The sequence below is a fragment of the Columba livia genome, chromosome 8 (genome assembly GCF_036013475.1).
Source record: "Columba livia isolate bColLiv1 breed racing homer chromosome 8, bColLiv1.pat.W.v2, whole genome shotgun sequence".
Lineage (NCBI taxonomy): Eukaryota > Metazoa > Chordata > Aves > Columbiformes > Columbidae > Columba > Columba livia.
In genome coordinates, this window is record NC_088609.1 from 7,680,849 (window position 1) to 7,702,025 (window position 21,177).

General features: G+C 41.7%; 1 protein-coding gene across 1 annotated transcript in view; it reads left to right on the forward strand.

The window, feature by feature from the left end:
- The window catches only part of XPR1 (xenotropic and polytropic retrovirus receptor 1), a 109,867-nt gene that overhangs the window by 62,418 nt on the left and 26,272 nt on the right, over positions 1-21,177 (forward strand). The window contains exons 3-7 of the mRNA XM_065071815.1: positions 6,314-6,415; positions 12,749-12,972; positions 16,990-17,139; positions 17,559-17,642; positions 18,147-18,228. Coding sequence (XP_064927887.1) covers positions 6,314-6,415; positions 12,749-12,972; positions 16,990-17,139; positions 17,559-17,642; positions 18,147-18,228 — 642 coding nt within the window. The remainder of the gene's footprint in view (positions 1-6,313; positions 6,416-12,748; positions 12,973-16,989; positions 17,140-17,558; positions 17,643-18,146; positions 18,229-21,177) is intronic.

A 21,177-nucleotide genomic window follows, 5' to 3' on the forward strand; every position in this document is an offset into this window, starting at 1 on the left:
GTGCAGATGCGAAACGTCATAAAAGTGTTGAAGCATCGTGGTCACAAATAAGGACTGAGGACATAATAGAGTCCCAAAGCTGAGATAACGCTGGCAGCTTACAAATTCAGACAACAGCCTAATAATGGTCAATTATAACAGCAAAACTGGGGACAGCTGGGATGTAAGCTTTACAGAGCCTTGGGGTCATCTCTGCTCCAAAGCTGTGCCAACCCACTTGTGGCTTTTTGCATCCCCCACCCCAGCTATGTGGAAAGCAGTTATTTAGCTCCACTTTCAGATACTCGGGATTAACCCAGCCATGCTTCTTACTTCTCTGCTGAAGGGTTAGAATGTTTGTCCTCTGAAATAATAGAATTTTTAAAAAGGTCAGCCTTGAAGCACCATTGCACAGGTGGCTTTGAGGGGCCGTTGTCACAGTGAAGCGCTTGCGCCGGCAGAACCTGGTGACGGCACCGCCGCGCTCTTGCCTTGGTGACTTCCCTCTGAGAGCTGACAAAAGCTTCTCATGAGTGCTGGAGACTTGATTAAAGAAGAGAACAGTGGAACAGCTGTGCAGCTGCCCTGGAGACTGCAAAACCTGATGCTCTTTGACCTACAAAGCTCACAGCCAGACAGCTGGGCAACAGCTGGATTGTCACATCTGGCTACTGCATGGCCGGTGTCTTCTCCACCTGAAGTTCATACCAGGATGCTGTCACCGCTTTAGAATCTATGCTTACAGAGTCACCAATATAAATAATTTATAGTAGATACTTGGTTGGATATCTGGCTTGTAGGTGTGTTGTGGAGGTTGCTGCTTCTTTCCAGCTAAATAAACCATCTACAAGAATCTGGCTGGTTTCCGTGTGAGGTTTAGTGATACAATCTAAAAATAAGGACACAGAATTTTTTCCAAGCTGAAAGTCATAATTTCTAAGGGCGTTTTGAAACCGATTCCATTAATTCTGGGTTAATTGGTAAAAACAACAAAATGGTGAGCCAAAGCCTGAGAGAACTTGTGTTGGTGGCCTGCAGCAGTTCTCGCCACCTCCTTCCCCTACCCACACATAAATGCTGCGTGTCCAGGCAATACCAACCTCATTTGCTACCTGAGTGGTCATTTTTTATTACTAGATTTAGGGAAATAATTTAATAACTGAATCTAATTTGGGCTAAGGCATTCATTAAGTGGAGCGCTGAGTAGCTCATCTGTGATGGTTTAGAAAAGTAGATATGGCGTGCTATGAATTTCCTTAGTGTTTTTTAATATTAGCTAGTGCATGAAGCTGCTTTCTTGCTGATTTTATAGTGTTTTAATTCAAGGCCCACTTTTGGGTTCATGGAATAAATTCCAAGAGAGACGCACACCATTACACACGTATGTACAAACTGCAACTGAGAAGTTAATGTGGAATAACATGAATGCAAAATGGTCCTTACTTGCAAGGAGAGTTGACTTCCTTCCTCTTCCCATAGCAAGTATATGTCCTAGGAAGAAACTTCTACATCTGTACTTTAAGCCCCTAAAAGTTTTCTCATACAGAATTTTATTTGCCACAAGATTAGACATGAAAATCCCTGATGAGTAATTGATTTATTGGAAGCTCTGTCAGTACTTGGGCCAATTTGCAGCTGACCCAAGCGCAGTTGCCTTGTGGAAGAATGTTTTATTTGGAAAAATACCTCGATAAACATGATAAACAGGAGAATGCCACGTTAGAGGTGTAAAGGTAATTTGTCCTTGCATTTATGAACTACACAGTTTGATACAAGCGGTTATTGTCTTCATAGACCTGGGAACAGGAGAACTGTCTTGTAAATCTTGTTAGTTTTTCAGAGCCCTGTTCTGTTGTTACAGATGTTATTGAGCTTTTAGTCAGCAAGAGGGCATGGAAAATGTTAAAAATGTAGTGTATTCAAAATGGTGCTGATGTTAAACTTGTGATCACCTGTCGTAGTATGACTTGGTATGTTTCATGCCAATGTTGAGTTTGACACATTTGTTTTTTGTTTTTGTTGTACTGAATAGATGGCAGAACCCTGCTAATAAATAAAATTACCTCCTTTCTAGCTGAAGCGTTGAAATAACCTTACTCAGATAAAACTGTTTCGTGGCAAACAGGTGGTGATTCAGAGAACTACACCTGTGCCGATCTCATAACAGAGCTAATTAATCTTTTTAAATTAAATGCGCCTTAAAGTTCAGCATGATAAAGACTGAAGGTTTTTTTGTTTGTTTGATGGTTACTTTTAGAGGGCACTGCTCTAATGAGTAAGCAGAGCAGCCTGGGATACTGATCATATATACTGCAGTTGCAGAAAATGAGAAATTGAATGAACAGTTGACAGATGCCCTGAGAAATGATTGCTTGGGACAGCCCAAGAATGTAGTTTACATGTTAATTTTTCAGCTTCAGGTTCTATTTTAGATGTGCCAACATCCGAACTCTCTGCAAACTACCAAGTGTGGCGAGGGGGGAGCACATCCAGATTGCTGCTGGTTCACCACTTGGCTTTGCAAGGAAAAGCAAGAACCTTTCAGGCTTACTGTGTTGGTTTTGGGGGTTGTTTTTGTTGTAGCTTTTTTCCACAGCAGGCAATTGCATGGGAGGATGAGGTCGGGAAGCGGCAATATTGATCAGACCGTCTTATTGGCAACCTTGTTCATGGCAACTTCATGGAGCTCGGGGTAAATGGAGCATTAGCGCTATAGAAAAGGAACAAAAGGAAGGTTACCGCTGGCCCTTCTTGGCAGCAAGAGCTGGATGCCTTTTAAAAACAGCTTCTGTTGTCATGGAGCTCCTGAATCCAAGGCCGGTTTCTGGCACCGTGATTTTTCTCATGGCAAAAAAACGTTGTCCTGCCCTAGCCTTGGGGGAAATAAATAACTAAAGGCAATAGCCTTGGCAGCATTTCGCTCTTATTGCAGCTAAATGACTGAACTGCAATGGGAACAAGACCACGGGGAAACCTTTTCTTCACAGAGAATCCTGATTTATTTTTATTTATTTATATTTTTTTAAGCTGGCGTCTACCGTGGTCTGCAAAATATCTTTTGTAAGACGGCGTTTGACATTTGGAGGAGGATTTTGCGTAGTTTATATAGAACTTGCTTTCCTCTGAGTCAGCGATGTTTTGAGGTTGAAACAGAGACCTGCATTCGTAATTTCAAGGTTTTCACAAGGTCTTCCAGTAGTTGTTTGTTTGTGTTTTAAAGCCCCTTTTCCTCTTCTAAACTTCAGAAGTAGTCAGACAGTTTAACACACTTATCCTTTCCTGAACTGGTCAGTAATGTATAAAACAAGATATTTATTAATTTATTTGGCATTATGTCTGTTTATCACTACATTGTTTTGCTGAGCTTTTTGCTATCTTAAAAGGTGATATTTTGATTGTGTAGGAATATTAATGCTTGACTTCATGGACAAAATGTATACTCTACTTCCTCATGAGTGGGTTTTTTGGTTTGTGTGTTTCGGGGTTTTTATTTGTCATTGTTGTTTTGTTGTTGTTTTTGTCTGTTGGGGGGGATGTTCCTTAGATAGTTCTAGTGACTGAAGTTTAAAAACTGGCTTGGTTTTACTTTTGCTGTGTGAACTTACTGAAACCTAGAAACAAGGGATAATAGAAGTGGCTCAGTGTTTCTGAAGCAGCAAAGCATTGAGCTTCTGTGCCTTTATTTCTGCATGATTTATTTTTGAAGGCAGGGAAGGACGACTACCCCACGTCAGAAAGCATCCATGGGTAAGCTCTTCTGCTAGAGACGTCTCAACTCTTTGGGCTGAAGAATTTGCCCTTTGGATCCTTCCTTAAGAGTCAGCTCAGTTTTGATACGCCCCGATTACTATTATTTGAAAAGTTTCAGGCAGCTAAGTGAATAAAATCTCTGTGTGTTAAGTATCTTGCGGTAACTTCTGTTGCTTCACCTGCCTGTTTGTGTTTTGCGTTTAGCGGCTGCTGGGTCAAGAATTATGGCTCTGGCAGGCAAGTTCCAATAGGTCTTGCTGGTAGAGCCCCGGGGTAGGATGTTGCAACTGCTGTGACTCTGCTGTTAGAAATTCCCATCCCCAGAGCAGAGTTACTTTCCATCCTTCTGGTGTTTTAGGCTGATTGAGGCACTAAGCTGAGCCTGAGCGACTGAGGCTCTGCAAAGCCTGCGTCTAAGGACACCTGGGGGCTGCCAAGAGGAGTCACAGCCCCATCATTTTGGGGGTGGTTTGCACAAGGGAGGGAGCCCCCGGCCTTGGGTGTCATGTGAATCTGCAAGTATAATTGTTGGACAATAAAGGGACCTTGGGAGTCAAAACTTGGAGTTTGGAACAGCCTTTGGAGCCCTTGTGAATTCTTTTCTGCAAGCCCTCGGATGGTGGAGCTGTAAACACCAGTCATCTGTGCGGAACTGTTTGGTGGTTGTTGTTGTTTTATTCTTCTCCACTCTGTTCTACTCTATACAGCATCATCAAACTCCAAAAGAAGACAGACTTCTTCCAACATTGCCCCTGCAGGCTTGTGTTGTGTTATTTGCCCTTTCTATACAAACCCCCTAAAATATTTAATATAATGTCTGTAGATTCATGATGTTTAAAATCAATGCCACAAACATAAAAATCAGGAAATTCTAAATATTTAAAGTTTACATTTAATATATGTTAATACTACTCTGAGGGCTGGTTTTACCTAGAAATTAATGCTAAAAGAAAAAGGGGTTTTTTTGTTATGAGAGGTTCTCCTTCCCCTCTGCTCTGCCCTGGTGAGACCACATCTGGAATGTTGTGTCCAGTTGTGGCCCCTCAGTTCCAGAAGGACAGGGAACTGCTGGAGGGAGTCCAGCGTAGGGCAACAAAGATGCTGAAGGTAGTGGAGCATCTCCCTTATGAAGAAAGGCTGAGGGAGCTGGGGCTCTTTAGTTTGGAGAAGAGGAGACTGAGGGGTGACCTCATTGATGTTTACAGATATATAAAGGGTGAGTGTCAGGAGGATGGAGCCAGGCTCTTCTCAGTGACAACCAATGATAGGACAAGGAGCAGGGGTTTCAAACTGGAACACACGAGGTTCCACTTAAATTTGAGAAGAAACTTCTCAGTGAGGGTGACAGACACTGGAACAGGCTGCCCAGGGGGGTTGTGGAGTCTCCTTCTCTAGAGACATTCAAACCTGCTTTTGAGGTCCCTTCCAATCCCTAACAATCTGTGATTCTGTGATAGTCCACAGTGTTTATCTGCTGGTGAGTGAAACTTTCCTGCGAACGCCCGTCATCTCAATTCAGTAATGTGTATTTCAAAATCTATTTCCTGACCTTATTAAGACCATAATAAAACTTTATTTTTTTCCTCTTTGTAATAACACTGACCTTTTTTTAGTCTGCATGACTGCGCGAGGATTTGGGATCTGTAGCTGATAGATATGAAGAGTCGGCCTTGTTTCAGCATTAGGAGCTTTTGCAACAGGTGTTTGACAGTGCTAACATTTGTAATTATAGTGTGGATTCTTCTATTTTTACTGGTTAACCACATTTTTAAAAAATTATTAGAAAATTTACTTTGTCTTTGAGGTGCTGCACTATATTCCTTATAATATCAAACTGACTGAATTGCTGCTTTAATTGCAGAATTTTAGTTGAATCAGAATTGTACTTAGTGCTTCCAAAGTTAAAACAGTCCCAGAGCAGTGGGGAAAAGTGTGGATCTGCCATCATTTAGGACTCTTCCTTTAAACTTTGCTTATGAGAGGGGTGTTTTATTTCCCAGGAGGGAAGCAGGTGGTTTCCACACAGTTTCCCATTCACTCGCTGGGCAGATTTTAGTTTGCTGTGGTGCCGCGTTTGTTATTTGGAGGATTATAATGACGAGAAGGTGGGAATGATGGCTGGAGCCACTGAGTCCTCCTGGAAGGTCAAATGAAGCCTTCACTTAAAAGCTTGGCACATTCTTTGTAAATACAATTGTTTGCTACGCTGGGATTAATACTTTTCATGGCCAGTTTTGTTCTTCAAGAGCAAGACCAGTGCTTGTGGTAGGTTCCAAACCTGTATCCCAGTCCCAGCACAGAATATGCTGCAATGGTGGGAGCTCTGGTTTTTTTTTAGGGTTGTGACTTTGTGATGTGAGATGTCTTTTTTAAAAGATCCTGTAGGTGTGGGGTTTTCCCTCTCTGTCCCAGTGAAAATCATTTTACAGCCAACTATATGTTCCCTTTGGACTTGATTAATCTTCTTTCTCTGTATGGCAAAGAAGGTGGATTTACTCTGAAGAAGTATTTCCATGGCAGCCACTTAGAGAATTGTTCATATGTTCTTCTGCTACAACTTCTTTTTTTCTATTTTGTTTTATAGACACAGATGAGGACACAGTGAAAAGGTGTTTTGCCACGTTTGAAGAGAAGTTCTTCCAAACCTGTGAGAAAGAACTTGCCAAAATCAACATTTTCTATTCAGGTAAGGTACTTATTTGTGTATATTTGTGGAAAATACAGCAGCACAAAAAGAGTCTGAAGCTCCCATACTTTCAGAATAACCACAGTGGTCATGCAGGTCTACCATCAGGTATTTATAGGGCAAAATGATGGGAAACTGCTCTGGTTTGAAGATGCTCTTAAGTGGCAGCTTAAGGGCACAGTTTGTAACCTTACCCATGGGGACAGTCTTCTATGTGTGTTTTAGGCGTGTTAGGCTCCCTAGCTGGTGTTTCTTGAATTTTTGCAGGAATAGTGATTAGGGACTTGCCTGTGTGTGGTATCTTGACCGTCCTGATGTGTCTGACAAGTTTTTAAGCACTTAACTCTTACTCAACCCCTTGCAACTTTTTGGAGTAAATCAGCCAGCAGCATTTTGTCATTGGCTGTGTAATAAATTGGCTAAAAATGTAATGGTGGTAAGAGGAGGGATTCCCAGGGATTGTATTTCAAAGTGCTATTGTTTGTTTGTTTTCCCTGAGAAGGTTTGCTTTCCCACCCTGTGCTTTGGAAATAAAGTTTAGAATGGGATAATCAGAAATTGACTCTGCTGCAAAAGGCTTAGTTATAGTGTGCTCCCATTCTACCCACCATTGTACTGCAGCTGCTTTTCAGCCTCTTTTATTAAGGTTTAAAATGGGTTTTCAACTAGCAAAGCGTTTAAATATGAATACAATGGTGTATTGACTTCTGCTATACTTTCTCTTAACGTGGTGATTTATTACCTTAGCGCTATAAGCAGTTTTTTGCAGCACAACGTGGTAGCCTGTTGTATTTCTGATTTTAATCTGGCTACAAAGTAGAATTGTGCAAAAATATTTTAATAACCATCAGGTGATGACCTTACTGCCAGCAGAACCTGGATGGTCAACATGAGAGTGGCTGAAAGCTTCATGGATGCAGTGGCTGCCCTGCAGCTCGGCTCTGCTCAGCTCCCATCCAGGGAACTAAACCTCTCCGTGCCGGCTGTGCTGCTGCCCTGGCTCCCTGCATCAGGCTGGGTGTAAGGGCAAGGGGCAGTCTGTAGGTAGAAGCGATATGTTTTATTAGGTTAGCTGGCTTTTACACATTATAGGCATTTTTCTACATGCAATTCATATGTACCTATCTCAGAACAATTGTTCTCAGTTTTGTTTCCCTGTGAGATCTTCTGTTGCTGTCCCAGATCCGAGGTAAGGCTTTTATGCTGGGAAACTTGTCTTGCTTTTCTAGCTACATCAGCTGATCTGATAAGAGGTCTCTGTGCTATGAGCTAGACCCTGTGGAGGAAGTTCTGTCAATGCACATGCAGATTATAATTTTCCCTAATGAGGACCTGCTAGCACATATGCACCCCTTGCAGCATTGTTTAAAATGGCATTAATAATACAGGATAGGGTTTTTTTCAGCTTGCTGTCATTTCAAAAAGTTATGAGAGAGAACATGTGTAATTTGAAAATCTCTTGTGATAAGATTAAAATAACTCTTTTGCAGAAGAGCAACGTGACTTTAATAGTATGGAAACCCTTTTATTGGGGTTATTAACATCAAGCTACATGAAGAAATGTTCCATCAGTGGTTCCTCTTGTTGATCGTGTCAGAAATTTGTCACTTCAGGCCTTATTGTAACTCCAGGCATGTGTTGGCTTGGGTTGTGACCTGGTACATCCTATTCATTATAGGCTAATTATATGGCTTATTACACGCCTGTCTTTACGACAATAAATACCGCCTGTTTATAAGAAAGCAAAGCTTTCTGTTGATCTACGCTTCATTTCCTCATCGTCTTTCCCTGTGCCGAGGGATCCCGGGGGAGCATCGCCAGGGATTCCGCAGCACGGAGCGCTGGGGTCTGCGCTGCCTTTGCCTTTCTCTGCGTGCTCAGATTGTCAGCTCTCATCAAACAGCCTTAATTCCCCAGACCATCGTCCCAGCTTGGTAGGAGGGAAAACTGCCATTAACCGAGTCTGATTTGATAAACAGTTTGTGATTATTTGGACTACGCTCAAGGAAATCTGTGCTCAATTGACAGAAAAAAAGAAGAGCAGTAAAATTTTCACGTAGTTCCAGTAGACTAATGCTTGCTCAATGCTAACATTTTATTTATGGCCAGTTTTGGTTTGTGTTTAGGATTTCCTAGAGAGGAGGTTTGTTATAAATTAGCATCATCAGGTTCTGCTGGGGCTACTGTTTAGCTAGTAATATTTTTGTGGTTAATTTAGGAGAGGACTTTATTATTTGCAGGGAGCCGTGGCTTGAACTTGGTAAGCAAAATATGGAACATGGTATGTCGGAAAAGGAATGGGTGCTAAAAGAGCCTGCCTAAAATATGCAGAGCCCCCAACCGGGTGTCTGGGAGCAGGCAGGGGCTGTTCCATTACCTCCTGTCTGGTGAAACAGGTTTTGATCACAACCATGATTTGGGGGGACATTTTATTAGCTCCTTGGCGTGAGGGTTTTTTTTCATGATCCTTATGTGTGTATTTTTCTCTAAACTTGGAAAACTGAGTCAAAACCAAGTTGGAATTGCATAGTTGAGGTGATAACTTTAGATGGTGTTTCTTTTTAGTCAGGAGCTGGAATAGTTTCAGGGCAAAGCTGCTTCTTCATCGCAAGCACTTTTGTTGGAGTTTGTTGGTTTGGGATTTCTCCTTAGTCTTTGCTGTGAGATTATACCTGAGCTGAGGGCTCGGGGAGCATCAGGTCACACAAAATGCTGCAACACAAGAGTGGTTCCAGTTTCTAAATATATGCTGCTTTTTTCTAACACTCTTGAGTGCCATATGTTTTGGGTTTTTTTCCCCTCAATATTTTGGAGTACGTTGCAAACCAAGAAATTGATTTCTATGCTCCTTTACCAATTTCCTGGGAAGTTTTAAGAACAGCAGTACACATTTTGGTTTATTGTACTTCTGCAATGAATCTGGGTGATAAAAATCATACATTAGGGAGGTGAAATAATCTGTGGACTGGATGACCAGAGTCAGTGCAAGAGAGGGCAGGAGGGAGAAGGTGGCAGAGCTGCCGTTCCCCAGGAGCTGCAGTTTGTTATAGTTTGTTGTCAGTTGTATTTAAAGCCTCGTACTCCCCTATGGATGGACTGGGCTGTATAGAAGACAGCACATGAGTCTTTTCAGCAGCACATAATTAAAAATAATATTTGTATTTGGAGATTATGCTTTTTTGTGGATGTTGGTTTGCAAACAGGTAGGAAAATTGCAACAGCAATTTTGTAACTATTTCAAAGTATTATCTTTAAATACTGTGTTATTAGGCTGATGGATTTTAAGATTTTTCTGGACATAGGGAAAATGGAACAGTGCTTTCAATAGGAAGATGCAAATGTACACTCTTCCATATTTAATAATTTGATCTGAAAGAAATGTCAGTGTGTCACCAGATGGTTTAATATAACGTTTTGAATCTAGAGAGTGAACTTGTGAGTTTTATTTATATGAAAGCTTTGGATTCCAACAGCCACTCTAGCAGATATCTGTTACTTCTTCCCACGAGGGTTCCCAAAGTGGGGAGAGATGATTGGTTTTGCGGTCTGACCTTGTGCGTGTTAAATATGATGTGGTTGCAGGCTGTGGGCAGAGGCTTCTCACTGTGGGCTTCATTGCCTCTGTTCCATGGAGTCCTTGCAGCCGTAGAAGTTCTCAGAGAGGAGTTGTCCTTTCCTCTTAATTGAATAAAGTTTATAATCAAGAAAGCTATAGAGAGTTTCAGGCTCTTCCATATATGTTTTTGTTCCTGTATTGATCCCCAATTTCTGTTTGGAATTCCCTTCTGGAAAACATCTGACGCAGAGCGCTCTAAAATTATTTATAGAGTTTCGCTCTTAAAATGAACCAGAATTGAATGAGACTGAGGAAAAGGTCAGAACTGCACCCGTAAGAGTAAATCTTACTTCTGGGGAGGGACGAGGGAGCGATTGAGAGTTACCATTGAGTTGTTATGCAATATACTAATGAAGAGAATTAAATGAACAGCCGAGAGGATGCGTTGGGTGGTGGAGGGACCCTGTGGTGTGTGGTGCGGTGCATTGTGTCCTCCAGCTGCGGGCCCTGTGCTCCACCACCATCAGCCTCCTCAGAGTCTTCCTCCCCAGAGCCCGTGCCCTGCGATGCTGCTCATGGGCACAGGTGCCAAAGCTCTGACTGAAGCCACAGGGGGAGGAAAAGAATCCTGGAAGGAACTAGTTGTACAGAACAAAAAGATAAGGCTGTCAGTTGTGCTGTTTTCAGCGTAAAAAGGTTTTATTTAGCCAAAAAAGATTATTTTCTGAAAGTACACAAAGCAGCGTGTTTAAAGGAATGCCTTTCTCATGCTTGAGATGTGAAGAAGAGAGACTGACTTGTTCTGAAAACACATCAAAATGATATTTAAATTCAGGTTGACTGTCCCTTTAATCAGTAAGTAATGAGGCAGTGCTTCCAACCTGCGGGAGCCTAAACTGAGGAAAAGAGGGATAAATTATTACAGCGGATCATGTACAGCAGCTACTAGTGTTGTAACTCCTGATCAAAGCAGGAGCTGTGTTTGTCTGTCACCGGAGCTTGGCAGAGGGCTTGCGTTGCTCTCTGAGCTCCAAATTTCAGTGTCACATTTGAAGTATGTTGTTTGGGGTTTTTTTTCCTTTGATTTCCTTATTGTCACATAAAAAGATAGTAAACACACAGTAGTGCGTGCCCAGATATGAAAAGTACTTTGCTTACTAACTGTTGACTTTCAGAATTATTATTTTTTAATGCTTTTTTGCTTGATTTGAGGAAGGTGAGCAGCTCTCCTTTGCGTGCAGAGCAGACGTGCGGTCACTGCGTTGGTATTTGGATGAGACCCTATCTACCCAGCCGTCTCCAGCCCATGGGGGGAGGCCGGACCCCGCGTCCCCCTGAGGTGCAAGGTGTCAGATGCACAGCTTGGGCTGCTTCCATCCCTAATGGGTATTTATGGAACGAGCATCCCCTAGAAATGAGATCTGGGGTGGAAGTCGAGAGGTCCGAGTCTACTTTTAATGCCGCCTGTCCCCTGAAGGGACAGCCCCTTGATTTTGATTTTGGTGAGGCCACACCTGCAGTATTGTGTTCAGTTCTGGGCCCCTCCGTTCAGGAAAGACATTGAAGTGCTGGAGTGGGTCCAGAGAAGAGCAACAAGACTGGTGAAGGGGCTTGAACACAAGACCTATGGGGAGAGGCTGAGGGAGCTGGGGTTGTTTAGTCTGGAGAAGAGGAGGCTTAGAGCTGAGCTCAGCACTCTCTATAACTACCTGAAGGGAAGTTATAGCCAGGTGGGGATTGGTCTCTTCTCCCAGGCAGTCAGCAATAGGACAAGGGGGCATGGGCTTAAACTCTGCCAGGGGAAATTTAGGCTGGATATTAGAAAGCAATTCTTTGCAGAGAGAGTGGTCAGGCATTGGAATGGCTGCCCAGGGAGGTGCTGGACTCGCCGTCCCTGGAGGTTTTTAAACTGATATTGGACATGGCACTTAGTGCCATGATCTAGTAAACGGACTAGAGTTGGACCAAGGGTTGGACTTGATGATCTCTCAGGTCTTGTCCAACCCAGTTGATTCTGTGATTCTGTGATATTAGTTAATTTTTTTTTTTTTTTACTATATTAACATGATGTATGACATGACAGCATTTTGACTATATTAATTAACATAATGTCTGACGTGACAGCTCTGTTTTGGAGAGCGCAGGGACAAGAAAAGACCAGGCATCCTGAATGGTTATAATTGATTTACTTTTCATTTTTCATACATTTCCTGTAGGATTTAGGGACTACAGAAAAATCACCATTTGTCCTATTTGATTAATAATCCCTTGAATAGCCATTTTTTTCATCAGTTCTTTTCATATCGCTTTTAATTACTGACACGTCTACGCACGACCAGAAGCTGTCTAATTCAATGTCACCATACTGAAAGGTGCTTCAAAAAGATTTCATGAATACTTTGTTTGCTTCTGACCAATGACAATTTACCATTTTTCCTGTTTCGGATGTGAACTCAAAAGATGAAACAGAACCCAAAACTATTGCATTTCCCCTCTTGTCAGCCTGAAACTATGTAGGACAGTAACTTCCAGTCACTTTTATGCAAACGTATTATATGTATCATACATAGAAGTGCATTAAAACACCTAATGAGAAGGAGCTTCGTAAAAGAGAAATACACAGAGCTGTTGAATTGAACCCTTAGTGGAGGAAGGCCATGCGGTAGGTTATTCAACGCTTTTTACCTGCTATTTGAGGCAGAGGTGTAGCGCTTTTTGCGGGTTCAGCAGGCAAGTTGCTCCCTGTTCGTCTGACTTCTCCCTTTCCTCGCTAACAGAAAAGCTCGCCGAAGCCCAGCGCAGGTTTACGACTCTTCGGACGGAGTTACAATCCACTTTGGACGCCCAGAAAGAAGCCAGCGGGGCTTCCACGCTGCCGCGGCGCAGAAAGCCCGTCTTCCACCTGTCCCACGAGGAGCGTGTCCAGCACAGGAACATCAAGGACCTGAAATTGGCCTTCAGCGAGCTCTACCTCAGCCTCATCCTCCTGCAGAACTACCAGGTACCCGCCTGAAGAGGTGGTTTTACAAAGCCCTGCCTGCAAGTGTCTCTGTGTATCCTCAAAACGCCGTGTTCAAACCAATCCTTTATTTATTCATTTTTTATTTTGGGGTTCCTAAATGTTTTTAAAGGAAAGGCAGGTGCCTAGCAGTGTGTGTCTTGTTGGTTTTTGAGCTAGAAATGCAGAAGGATCTTCTTTATTTTTGCTTTTCCCCAGCATCCTTGGCCCAGGCATGGCCAGGCCACAAAGTCACTTTGAGGCCTCTTCTGCAGGGTGTTGTTCTGTGCATGGCAACTTGGGGAAGAAGCTCTTTTTATCTAATATTTGTAATGAAACTTGGAATGCTAATGTTTTGTTTCCTCTTGGTGTTACCATGGTAGTGACTGTGACCTTGTTAAATCTGATTTTCATCTTAAAACATCCATTTAAAAAAAAAAATGTTTTTAATTCTGTAGGATACACGCTCGTTTGCCTTGAAACACAAAAACCCCAGATCTTTAGTCGTACTTGGATTTCTGGCATGAAAGGGCATGGTAAATATTGCAGATGGTGATTTTTGTTCCAAAAATCTTGAAGCAAAGATCTGTAATTGTTAAAATATTTTTTTTCTGGGCTAGCTTTTTTGGAGTTAAATACTCCAAATGCTTTATATTGCAAGATTTTTAGCGTGTTAAATAAGAATGTTTGAAGTTAAATTCACTGCATCTATATTTAGATCTTTACCAGCACTGTACTGGAGAATTTTACTAAACAAAATTCACCATAAGAATTATTTTAATACCAGTCTGTGGTATGGACAAAACTTAATTCTTCCAAAGTTCGTAATGCTTGTACCTCTCCTAAAATGATGTTATGCCCTTGAGCACATGCACATACATTGCCGACACTCACTCTAGATGCTTCAACTGGAATTTCTTTAATACTGAGTTTCCAGGTCGGAAAATCTGGGTCCAACTTGTGTCAGAACGAGCATCATGCTGCCCCCAAGGGAAGCTCTTGGGGATGTGTTCAATCACTTCTTACAAACATTTTAACTACTTATTGCCGTTGGTCGAACAGACACCCCTCTGTGAGTGCTGAACACAGGTTTTGTTGTTGCAGAAACTATTTATGGGTATCTCCATAAAGCCTTTTAACTACTAGGGAGAGTTCAAAATCCTGGGAAAGGTGGAGTATCCTTCACTTTTCAGGTATGGAGCAAAGCAGTATTACCTGCTGTGATTTCTTCAGGCTTTTAAGAAAAGAAAGCTTTTACTCTTGGTTACAAATATCACTTCTGAGGCTTGATGAAGAACTTAAATAGGGGATGACACAGATAATTCCTTTGGAAAAATGTTTTCCTACTCTGTATCAGTGAAGAAAGGCATCTTGCACGCTTATACTTCTGCTTTTTGCTACCACGAGTCCAGGCCTGTTGTATGTATATTAAATATTGATGTAAAGCCCATCTGGATTTGATAGTTTTCACAGTTTCCAAAAGGAGCAGATCTTCTTTCTACAACCTAACTTCAAAGAGAGAATGAGAAAAACTAGTTCGAATTGGTTTTGAGGTTTAGGACAAGGAACACAAGTCCTAAACCAAACATAAAACCAGAGTACTACTCTCAATCACTTCTGAGCTTAGAATGTAAGAACTAGGAGTATTCAAGACCTTGCAGTTTCAGAGAGAGAAAATAGTAACATGGTGGGAAGATAACACAGCTGAGGCCTTCGTGTAGGACATAAAGGGAAATTACCAGCAAATTCCTCAGTCTGGTAGGACTGAAGGAAGAGCACAAGTTGCGTGTGTTTGTTCTTAAGGTTCACAAACCAAACATCAGGTGAAACTATAACTTACACTGCAGGGCAGCTGTTACTTACCAGTGATTAAGGTTCCGATAAAATTAACTTATTGTTGACAGTAACATATGATTCTAGAGTATGTGTGTATAGAAATAAATCTATTCATTTGAAATGTGTTTTACAACAAACACATCTTGAGAAATTAAGTATATAGACATATACTATATATAATATAGGACACCGGTGGGGCAAATAATGGAGGCTGAATCAGTCTTATTAAACTGCTGTGCATTTGCCTTGCTGGTGCATTTCCTAATAGGCTTGTAATGAGCAAAGATTTTGAGTCCACTGTTTGATTCAACGTGATCTTGCATAATATTATTGCATAAGTTGCACTGATTGGTTTTTTGGTTTGATTTGGAGCTTTTTTGTGTGTGTGTTGTTTGTTTTGTTTTTCCCTTTAATGACAAAATATACCATTATTTGATTCACTTCAATGGATTCGATTAGTATCCAGCAGAAATGGAAGTCAGGTGCAGAGAAAGCCCCTTGCTCAATAAAAGCATCACGAACAGCGAGAACAACAAAACACCTGACAAAAGGGTGTTTGCCGGTTCTGTGTCACAGTTCATTGCTGCGTGTTCCTCATCAGAAGCATCACTGTGACCAGCGGTGTTTTTAACAAGCACTTTGGAGTTGCAGAATTTTTGCAGCCGGAGGATGAGACGCTGCTGGGGAGGTTCTGGGGTGTCTGATGGGACCATGACCGCCCTGCCGCGGCACACCAGAGCCCAGCTGTGATTGCACGCGTGGCGGATAAAGTGATGTTAGTTCAGGCTGCAGAAAAGTCTCTGACCAAAACCATCGTTTTGTCACGTCTTTTTCAAATGTATGGAATAGCGGTCTTCTCTCCCTGGGGGTGGAAGGCTGGCTTTTCTAATAGAAAGTAATTAAAGTCTCTTGTCTGCAATAATGCAGATCGTTAATGCGTTGGCTTCCTGCTCCTGTCTCCCTAGCCTCATTTCCCCACCTATACGGTTGGGTTCTGGTATTAAATCACTCTAAGCATAATTAGATTGAGAATAATTTCAGTGAGTAGTCGGCGCCTCTCCCCCGGGCACTGGATTTTGCTGTTTCCTCTTGTTTTTCTTTCCAAGTTACTTTCTAAGCTTTTTTAGAGGTGAATCTTGCTGTGGTCTGTCTGCATTCCTGCTATTGCTCAAATGAAATGTTGAGTCTTTCGAGTGGTGTTTTCTGTATGATGAAATGTAGGATTTGAAACGCATGTTGTTGCAGCAATTGTATGCAGCGTGAGGATCTTTGCCTTTCTTTAGTCACTGTCCATTAGGAGAGTGTTGGGTCAGGGCTCATATACGACTTGGAAACCAACCTTTAATTCTTGTTTTAGTGCAGCATCGTGTGCTTATATCAACAGACTAGAGAGTTACTTCTCCCACACCTGCAAACCTAAACTAGTTTGCAGTCATCGTGCAGTGCACTCTGTGGAAAAGGATGCTGTGGTGGGGACGCACTTGTCTGGGTTTAATCTGCAGCTTTTAAAACTTCCACAAGTTTTCTGTTGTACAAGGATTTCCCTTCTATAATGCCTCTTGTCTGGAGATGTTGATTTGAAACCAGTGTAAAGTTTAAAGAAACCAGAAGTCAGTAGCCTGGCCTTTTCAGAAGGGAAAACACCTTGAAGGGTTCCTAATGACTGCGGGAGTTCTTCCTGCAGCTTTCTGTTGTTGTTAAGAGCTCGTTACAGCTACTTCTAATCCAGAGACTAATTGCTGAGTTGCAGTACCTGGGATGTATGCAGTAAGGTGTACCCTGGCAGAGGGAGCGTGTCTTGAAATAACCCAACTCATACAAGTTTTGAGTATGTCCACAGGTTATTTGTCTTCAGTAAGTTTTTCATCAGGCGTGTTGTCACTTCTTGCATTAAGGAGGAAAGTGGCAGTGATTTGGCTTTTCAGGGAATATGAAGTTTAGGTAGTTCCCTGCAAACAAGTTACCTCTTTTTATGCCCTCAAGCCCCACATATTTTCTGTTCTTTGCAAGAGATATGTATTGCTTCTAATAAACTAATAACTCAAAAACTTCCTGACAATAGATACAATTAGATTCTTCTTATTAACTATTCCAGGGTTTTTTTCCTAGCACTTGGCAATATAACCATTTAACTTTCTTGGGACCTGAGGTTAAAAGCCAATAACTGTTTTCCTTTGTCTGCAGAACCTGAACTTCACCGGCTTCCGCAAGATCCTGAAGAAGCATGACAAGAACCTGGAGACGACACGGGGGGCAGAATGGCGGGTGGCCGAGGTGGAGGTGGCGCCTTTCTACACCTGCAAGAAGATCAACCAGCTTATCTCCGAAACAGAGGTAACGACGCCAGTCTGGGCGCTGCCCCTCTTTCAGCTAGAAAATAATATTTCCTTGTTCACTGCTGATTCCTGTAATGTTTTGCCCCCTCTGTACCTTGTGTTCACCACCAAGACAACTACTAATTGATTTTGAAATGCCACTAATTTCTGGCGCCACTTACATAAGTTTGGGCATGTTCTTTTCAGCTGGGAACTTTTCATTCTGAAAAGCTCATGCAGGATTAGCTTGTATTGTGTAATATTAAACATGATGCAGCGCGGTGAGCTTTTCATGTCTCTGTTACCATGTGTTAGAAGAGTATTGGGCCAGGGCTCAAATGTAACTTGGAAATCAACCGCTGTTTTTTTTGTTTTAATGCAGTACCTTGTGCTTATCATTAGAATAAACTTCTGCAATATGTATCTTTATCTCCTTAGGAAGTGGTGACCAACGAGTTAGAAGATGGAGACAGACAGAAAGCTATGAAACGTTTGCGTGTTCCACCCTTAGGAGCAGCTCAGGTGAGGGATGGAGTTATATAGCGAAGCAGCTTCTCCAGCTTGTCAAGTTGCCAAATTAGATTCAACATTTGAACAAAGTAGTGAAAATAATTGATGCGAGTGTGCTCCACAAATTGTGCGGGGAGCACGGTCACATAATCTGCTTTAGTTCCGGAAGATTTGGAAATAGCTTACTTACTATTCCTAATGCATGCAGACAAGGTAATGAAAGCATGAGATAAATAGTAAAAGGAAATTTGTGCTAATAATGGCATATGCTTAGTGTTTGCGTGCTCTGGAATATTTTTCAAGGGGTGTTGAGGTGCCCAAGCTCTCTTTCAACACAGCAACAAGCAAGAATATTATGCAGCATTTTCAGTTTTAAAAAAACCTCGCTTCAAGAGCAAAAGTGTGATCAGCGATCAGGGCACTGTATCCCCGATTTTAAATTTACTCTGCAAATTAATCTGACTTTGCTGATAAGCTATTTACTCTGCCTGAATTCCACTATTGCTTTGTTCACAGCCTGTCCCAGCCTGGACAACATTCAGGGTTGGATTGTTCTGTGGGCTGTTCATTGCACTCAACGTCACTGTCATACTTTCAGGTGGGTATCCTCGGGGGGACCAGCTGGCTGCTGTACCATGGTTTGGGGGTGTTCTCATCACTTAGCAAGGGCCTGGGTCTGAACTGGGTTGGTCAGGATGTTTTAGGTTAAATCAGCCTGAGACAGACCACACTTGTGAATTATTAGTTCTGCTGAGTAATAGGTTGTGTTTTTTCTTGTGTTATATACATGAATTTTGGACTTCGAACATATTATGGTTGGTTCTTCTGGTTTCTTTCTTATTCTTGGAGGGATATTCTGGAGGTGCAACATGCATGTGTAAAGGCAGATTTCTGTTATCCTTCTGTGAACACACAGCTCTCACCCACCTTGAGAAGAGGGGCTCATAGAACGTCAGTTTTGCATGGTACTGACTCCCAGACACAGAGCCATGCAAGCATTATGCCACTCAAGACATTTTCCTGTAGAAATGTCTAGGATTTCAGTGCCTGCTGCCTATTCATGGAATGAATAGAATTTTTCTTGTTGGCAGGTTTTGGCAAGGTTGTTTAAATAAATTGTTGCGTATCTCAGGCCTTGGTTTTATTCTGCTTTGCACGTTGTGAGTTAGACTCTGATTAAAGTAAAAGCCATGTTAGTCCTGTAGATCCAGATACGGCGCTTAATCACAAGCAGCTTTACTAATTGTGTGTGTGATTTCAGTAGCGTTAAAACTTGCTTAAGCAGTACAAAGGAAAAAGCTTAATAAGTCAACATACGAGCTCTTGCATTAGGGGAAGCCCATGTCTGTGTTTTTGACTTAAGAGAATTTTTAATCAGATGTTTCTGTAATTGGATCCAGCCGTCTCTTGGGATAAGGTTTCTCTGTTTGAGAAGCTGTTTGCAGCGCTTTCCTTTTGGTCTTGCTGTGGTAGAGGCAGAAAGTTGACCCATCTGTGTGAAGGGTCCGTTTAATGTGTATAAGCTGTTCTTTATTCATCGTAGCTTCTTTTTTCTGTAACTTACATGTTTGATCTTTGTGTGAGATGCAAATACGATTGAAGCCAGTTGTGTTTGCTTTGTCTATCAGTGTTAAGAATGAAGAAGTGACACAGTTGTGAGAATGAATTCATAAAAATTATTATATCTCTAAAGCAGATGTTACTAACCTAGTGTGAATAATAGGTATGTGTGCATCAGTAGACATGACCTGATATCTGTATGTTCTTTCAGATACTGGGCAAAAACTATATTCTAACTGCAAAGTGTTTGTTTTTAATTGGCTATTACTTTGCTGACCTCTATGCTGCTTTTGCCAAATCATTTTTATTATTTGACTGAGGTAGGATTTTAGTGTTGTATGTGGAGAGTGTGTGAAACAGCATTAGGACATGATTTCTAGTAGTAAATCTCTTCTGTATTCCATAATTTTAAAAGTAGAACAGCAACATTTTATAATTTGGGGTCTGTTAAAGGTTTCAAATGCTATGGGTGGGTCCCAGGAGGGTGTCACCCTAAAGAGGACAAATTTTGAGGCTGTAGCAGCTTTTGTAGATGCCAAACTTGTAGTGTTGGATTTAAATGGAATGAGTATGTGAATGGAAAATCTTTTTGCCTCAGGGCTGTAGTACAGAGCTGGGTCACGGCAGCTTGAGACCTCGGACGCCTTTGGTGGCCACTTCCCTGGGGACCTTGAGGGTCTCTGGTCAAACTGCTTGGCTGTAGTGAAGGAAACAGTTCAGTTAAGAACCGGTGAAAGGGAATTGAATCTGGCTTTTACACTGCAAAGCTAAACTAGATAGGGTCTTGGTATCAGAGGAGAGAGTACACAGAATTAGTCTTAGCTTCTGCGTCTTAGCATCTCAGCACTGTGCTCTATCTGCTTTTTCTCCAGAACTGACTACTGTTCCACATTGTAATTACAGTCCTCGACCACACCAAGTCCAGAAATAAGATTAGCAGGCATTAGCTATGGCAGTCATACGCTATATTTTCATATCGAACTGTGTCCATCTCAGGATAAACCTTTGTTTGGGTGTTCTGTCTTGACCAGCACACGGCACATCTCTACTGGTTCTCCCTGGTTATTTCTTATTCAATATTTTTGGGGCTACTCTGTCCTGTTTGGAAGCACCTCCCTTGGTTTTGTCTGCAGGCATTTCAGATTGAAATTTGAAATTCATGCTTTTGCTATTCCATATTTAGGACTCATTTCTTTCACCTTCTTCATGGTGTCTGTCATTTCCATCCAAAATTTGATTCTGTTTTGCCTGAATCCAATATCCTCTTTAAGTTTTAAATTCAAAGCAACAGTTTTGGAGTAATTGTCCCTTGTGCAATTTTCCTCCATAATTTCATGTGGTATAAAGTACAGACACTTCTTACAAATATGCTTTCTCTGAGGAAAAATATGAAAAACTTGGGGCTGTAATTTAGACAGGAGGGTTTATGAGAATAAATCCTCAGCATCAATTCTTTAAAACTGCATGTTCTTTTTTTCCCATCTTAAAAAGCATGTGAGTAAGAAACACTCTGTGAAACTGAAAGTGAGGATTCAAACAACCAAATTTTATTTGTGCTTTTCTCATATTGGGCAATCGGGGGATAGTTATTTTGCAACGGGTCTTGTGCTAGAGAAAACTTATGCTGTATAAGGCTGCTCGTTGTTTGAAATTAAGCAAATTTGTTTCCAGACCCCTGAAGACTGAACAAAAGAAGCAACAGGCTTTCCAATATTGCTGCCTTATGTTGGCTTTTCTGTTTGGGTGCGGCTGGAAATTACATTGTTAGTTATGAATATGCATTACATTACGGCTGCATTGAGTTCAGTGATTAGGCGCAGTTTAGCATTGTTTTAAATGCTGTAAATGGTGCCTCTTGGTTTTGTGTGGAGCTGAAGTATTCGTGTATCTGTCTGTTGGGATTTTGTCTCCATTAAACCCGAATGTTTGAGCGTATATAGTCACTATTTGTGCTGGTGCTGTCCCTCGTGCCTGTAGCGTGAGACAG